This window comes from Plectropomus leopardus, chromosome 8 (assembly GCF_008729295.1).
Source record: "Plectropomus leopardus isolate mb chromosome 8, YSFRI_Pleo_2.0, whole genome shotgun sequence".
Taxonomy (NCBI): Eukaryota; Metazoa; Chordata; class Actinopteri; order Perciformes; family Serranidae; genus Plectropomus; species Plectropomus leopardus.
This window is the reverse complement of record NC_056470.1, coordinates 8,774,410-8,780,409: the sequence shown is the minus strand read 5'-3', so window position 1 is coordinate 8,780,409 and position 6,000 is coordinate 8,774,410. Positions and strand designations below refer to the sequence as shown.

The window sequence follows — 6,000 nt, the reverse complement described above, 5'->3', positions numbered from 1 at the left end:
TCTGCCGTAAAGGCTTTCGCTTGGATTATCTGGGCACAAGTGAAGGTCAGTGTTCCTTTACTCTCTCTTCCCGGGTCTTTGATCCAGTGGCATTTCCCCGCTCGTTGGTTTTTCTCTTTTTCAACTCCTCCTCTCTTAACTTTGAGGTTTTTCATGGGATTAAGTTTAAGCCGTACGACACCCTCGTCAAGCATCTTTTTTTTCCCCAGGAATATACTCAAGCCAAAACTTTAACCAAAATAGCCTCCCGGCAGGATCAAGTGAAGGAGAGGAGAGGGCCGGAGAGAAAGGAATACAGAGGCAGATGGCTTTGCTGCTCGAAAACACCAACAGCCAGATGAATAAAACATTTGAGTAGTGAGGGAGTCATGACATCTGGCTGAGGAGACACTCTCCTCATTCTGTCTCTCTTCCTTTTTCCCCATTCTGTCCATTCCTGTACGCACTTGCATCCCTATCCTCCTCATCCCCTCTCCTTCTACCCATTTTTCGCTTTCTCTTCCCCACTGTGGTCACGGGGGTTCAAGCGGTCACTCAAACAGACGGAAACAAGCTTGTGCCTCCGCTTGTTTCTCAGTTTTGCTCCACCGTTGCACTCCACTACCCTCCTCCTCCTCCCCGGCGCGGTGTGTGATGGTGTGTCCCCTCCTCTCTGTCCTGGAGACATGCCTGTGCAGGAGATGGCGGTGAGTCCTGTTAAGTCCCTGTACTGGGAGCAGTTCCCCCCCATGTCGCAGCGCCGCGTCTACTGCACTCCCGTCTACCACGAAGGCCTGCTCTACGTGCTTGGGGGCTGCAGCGAGACTGGCATGCCTCTGGACAGCGTCGAGGTCCTGGATGTAGAGAGCCAGACGTGGAGCCAGCTGCCGCCGCTGCCTACTGCGCGAGCAGGAGCCTCGGCTGTGGCGTTGGGAGGACAGGTGATGGTGCTTGGGGGAATGAACCAACAACAGACCCCCCTGGCATCTGTGGAGATGTACCACCCGGATGAGGGCAAATGGGAGACGAAGTCCAGCCTGGGTCAGCCATCCATGGGAGTCACTACCATTGAGAAAGGTAGGAAAGTTGAATTAATGTGTGTAATGCTGCTTTTCTGATTATGAATGGGATTTGGGTGTGTTGACTGATTGGAATTGCACTGCACAGAAACAGAGCAAGCTGCTGAATGATGGTTATTGTGCAAGGGCATGCAAAAAATGGGCATTCTTGCAGGGCTTACTTGGTCATCTACTGTGACTCCAGATGTTACTGACCAGTCTTTCAGTGCGTTTTCTAATGAGTGTACTCAGTTGTAAATTTATGCTCCTTCCTGACTGTCAAAGACTTAGATATCTGTGCAAATTGATGGAATTAGTCTGTGGTTTGTCTGATTTTTGTGGGTTTCAGCTTGTCTTCAGGTTTTTTCCAAGCTGTAGGTTTAGTGTTGCACACTGTCAATTGTGCAAATCCACTGAGAATTGGTGTCCATTCTTATTGCTGCATTAACAGAATGGTATTAAAAAATGAATTGTCTAAACTCCTCCCCTAAACAGCATTGTGCAATCATAGCTTAGCAATTGTGACCAGGCATGGCCGATCTGTCAGGCTTTGGGTTTTTTTCTCAGTGATCGAACCGATTCATGTGGATCTGTCGGACAATATTTGGCATGCTAAGAGTTTATAAGATGTGGTCTTTTATTTGTGTGTTTGTCCGTTCTGATGTAAGCCACTAAAATTACATTCCCTGGCTAAGTAGCTACTTAAGGCACCACCGCTCCTAAGGCAGGAGTTTTGGTTACAGGTTACATCATAATATGAGCCATTCAGGACCAGTGCGTGTTGTAACAGTGCCAGAGTTTATGTTAAGGTTAGCTAACAGCTCTGATTTGCTCTTATTTGGATTTGAGGAAGGTTTATTCAAGATGACTTTGGCAAACTTGGTTTGTACTCATGCTCAAATCCTTTTGTTGTGTAAAGTATGAATTTAACTTTTGGGTTGTTGGTCACAGTAACTTTTAAATATGTGTTTCTATAGTAAAGTACATCTGAACACTGTTCTGTTAGAAAGAAATAACAGTCTGATCTTCCATCTTTTGTTATAATGCAGCAGTGTGATAGCCTAACAGTGCTGTTCCTTTATTTCCATGTCTTCTATGCACATTATCAACTTTTGAGTTGATAAAGTTTTTGGTTTGGGACATGTAGCTTTGGCCCCAATCTTTGTTGCACCATTACATAGTACTAAATGCATGTAGCCATGAAATGCATTTTCAAGACTGCCATGCAGGTTTTTAATTCTCATATGAGGCAGCCAGAAACCAAAAAGTGTCAGCTGGAGAAGAAGTTTTCAACTTACTTGCTCAAATGACTTGCAAACTTAAGTAAATAACTTGCTAAAGTTGCCAAAAAGTCCCTTTCCAACTGCACAAAAAACTCCACCAACACTCACCGACATGTGGTTTTTGTATTTAGTGGGAAATGTTACAATCAACATTTACATCCAGCACAAATGACTCGACGTGAAAGTGATGAAGTGAAAGAGAAGTAACCACCATAACATTTTCGCTGGCCACCTTACCGCTCTCTGCTGTTCACTAACCTGTTTTCATGCCTGTCATGACTGTGAATGTAACACACCAGTTGAAGAACAGAAAGGCATACGAGTATGCTGCAGAGCTGTGTACACTACTCTAGTCTACTGGCAATAAAAAAGGAGTCTGTCGCCTATTTTTAACATGTTTTCCCGAGTTTAAAAACATTTTGGTGGGAAATAAGTAAATTATGGTGTGTCTGAATCTGTCTTAAGAACCCATTTCAGAGAGTAATGGAGGAAACGTTTCTTTTTTCATTTCTGAATACTCAGAATAAACTAAACTCCATGGACTTTAGATTAAAAAAAAATCTCTGCTTTTTAGAAAGGTAGTGCTCTACATTACAGGTTTCATCCTTTTCTTTACTTCAGCCTAAATAACCTATTTGCCTTGGATCACTGGCAGATAGTTGGTGTTTCTGAGTCAAGAGGCGTGCACAAGTGGTTGTGGATATTTGTTATTCACATACACATTAGATGTATACAGTCTCTGTTTGACAGGTGTACTAGATTGCAGTGCTTGTAGAGCGTTGAATCGATTTCTGTTCTGATATTCTAAATGCGTCAGTGCGGGACTCTGCCTTCACCCCATCAATTAGCCTAGTGCCAAAAACTTCATCCAGGCTCATTATGAACTGATTATGCCGTCGCTTTGACACATTAGACTTTGAAACAACAACACCAACAACAAACTCATTCCTCTGAAGTGGTGAAGTTAACTAATTAGCCGTTCATTTTGGGACAAGCCCCTCCAAGCCTTTCAGTGACTGTGAAGCTGGTAAAGTGTCTCTGGAGTGGAAGCTGTTCGCTTGTGACTGAAGCTGAGCGGCTTTGAGATCGATGGCTGCTCACACAAATCATGAAGCTGGTGCTTAACTTAGGCTCTGGTTTAGTTAATATTGCAGTGAAGCAGTCTCAAGATTACCAGGATGTGATGAGGTGTCAATAGTTTGTATGTGTGTGTTTGTTTTAAGTCTCCTGTGATATCTCAGCTTGTGTGTGCGCAACCTTGTGTGCTTTAGCCGAATGTCAAACATGGCTCATGTGGAAGAGCCGGTTGTCACGCAGTCTACCTCCACTGAATAAACATACTGGACTTAACACTCATTCCCCGGGCGTGTGAAGGCTATCGGAGGTTGTGCATGTTGGCACAGAGGAATGAAGAGTCGTGAGAAAGCGAGGAAGAGAGAAGAGTGGGAGGAAGGAAGCAAGAAAATGAAATGATCACAGGTCATTATAGGGGAGAAGATATACCATGTATATAAAGCCAAAATGTCTAGAGAGAGTTCAGATATTACATTGATGAAAGTCTGAGGGCTGACGATGAACAGAGAGAGAGAACAGAATTTCTGCACTGCAGTTTCCTGTGTTTACATCTCCGGCTGCACGCTGTTGAGTGCCGACTTGATAAACCGAGAACTCAACATGACCTTTCAAGGTAATAGAGACAAAGTGGAGAAGTATTTCTGTGATGTGCATTTCTGTTCCATATGCTGATCTTCCAGCATGTATGGGATGTTGTATTCAGTGCATATCAAGCATTACATGCTGGATTAAAGAGGTATGAAGTAAAATTAAAGGCAAGGTATGAAACTATAAATCTGTAAAACTGATGTGCACACCTGAATTCAAAAAGACAGCAATTTATTTGCATTCACACATTCTACTGAAAAAGAATTGGCCAGTAAAAAAAAACCCAAAACTTCAGGCCCAACCCTACATAATCCTGCACAATTTTTGTCCAAGCCCGACCCACCCGAATATGTATTGTAAAAATAGGCCTATAGTGTAAAAAATTTTATATATTATAAATATCCTTAAATATTAAAACATGTATTATAACCTAAGGGCTGGTGTTTTGTCTCACATCGCTTCTTCTAATTCTCTTCCTTATGTTTGTCATCTTGTGCATGACATGTTTGGCAAAACAGGCAGCGTCCCTTGGGCGTGTCCAGTACGCACGATGATGGTGAAGCAGCACATCGATGTTGATCACCACTCTCCACTGCATGTTGTTTTACATCTCCTCCACTGCTGCCTTGCACCCCCCTTTCTCTTCTCTGTTTTGCGTCCCTCTGTCGTCTGCGCTCTCTCCCTCTCTCCCATAGTTTATCTACTGTATTGTAACCTGCAAACGTTTGGATGTCCAACTTAGTCGCTTACTGCTCACACTGATGGAAAAGCCATCCATTGCGTGGAAGCTATCCTGGATGCTACGATGTTATATCACAGTTAAGGCCAACATTAGGCCCTCTGACTTGCTCTGTATTGAATTTGGGGAAGTTTAATTAGGCAACCTGAGACAAATGAATTACCAATGATAGCGTTATGTTTGCAAAGGACTTATATGGAAAAATATCTACCAGAGAGCAGTGTTTTGGATGAAACTCTGCAGTCTGTGGTGTGTAATGAGCATGGAGACGGGACATGCTTTCAGTCCAGAAACTAGTGCAGTTCTGCTCTGTTGCCCTGCAGTCAAAACACTTCCCTAAGTGGATGCTGTCATACTCATTAAAGAAAAACTCCCATTAAAGAAAAGCTTAACATTAACAGCTTAAGCCCTCATGTTTTCATGTACGGTGAGTGCTCCAGGGGAGATACACAAGAGTGTGTTCGTCCTCTAAGCAGCCCCAGCAGGAAAATATACAGTATAGGAAATTTAGAGTAAGGAAAAAAAGCTGAATATGCTTTAAACCAAACACACTCACAGATTGCCCCCAGGCTCTGGCTTACTCCCAAGGGTCTGAGGAGGGCTCAGCAAGGGCAACGGGTATCTGCAAAGGGCCAGGAACCTCCCAAGGGTCTGGGTGCAGCCTGGAGCAGCAAAACAAATGAGTGCAAAGGCAAGAGCTGGCAAGGCAAGCCTGACTGACGTCCCTCTGAGCTCTCATACCCCCAGGGGGGACAACTGTTTTTTTTTAAAATTTTTAAAAATATATTTATTTACGTGTTTTATTGACATATTATTAATTATTTCTTATCCAATTATTCACACTCTTCTTCTTCTTCTTCTTCTTCTTATTATTATATTTATTATTATTTCACTTATTTTATTTTCTTTATATCATTGTTTTTTCCGATTATTATTATTTGCTCAGTCCTTCTTTTCTCTTGTCTCTTCTTTATCCATCAAAATCATACACGCACTCATATACATACATGTTCGCCTATGCCAAACCATTCCTAGTAACAACAACCAGTTTGCACATTTTTTATTCCAGCAATATTAGTTTTACATCTTATTCTTTATTTTTGTTTTGTCTATATGTTTTGTCTCTTTTCAAGTATCCTATATTGCTGTTTATGTCTACTCCAATATATGTATTGTTTGGCATTATCTCAATTTTGTATAGTGCCCTTTGCACTGATAAATAGGGAAAGAAAAGAAAAGAAAAGAAAAGAAAAGAAAAAAAGAATACATTTGGGACAGC

The 6,000-nt window shown here is 42.3% G+C and overlaps 1 protein-coding gene across 1 annotated transcript in view; it reads left to right on the top strand.

The window, feature by feature from the left end:
• Positions 1 to 389: 389 nt before the first annotated feature.
• Positions 390 to 6,000, top strand: part of LOC121947497 (kelch domain-containing protein 8B-like) — a 133,379-nt gene continuing 127,768 nt past the window's right edge. Inside the window, exon 1 of the mRNA XM_042492578.1 lies at positions 390 to 1,056. Within this exon, the coding sequence (XP_042348512.1) occupies positions 666 to 1,056 (391 nt within the window). The 5' untranslated portion in view covers positions 390 to 665. The remainder of the gene's footprint in view (positions 1,057 to 6,000) is intronic.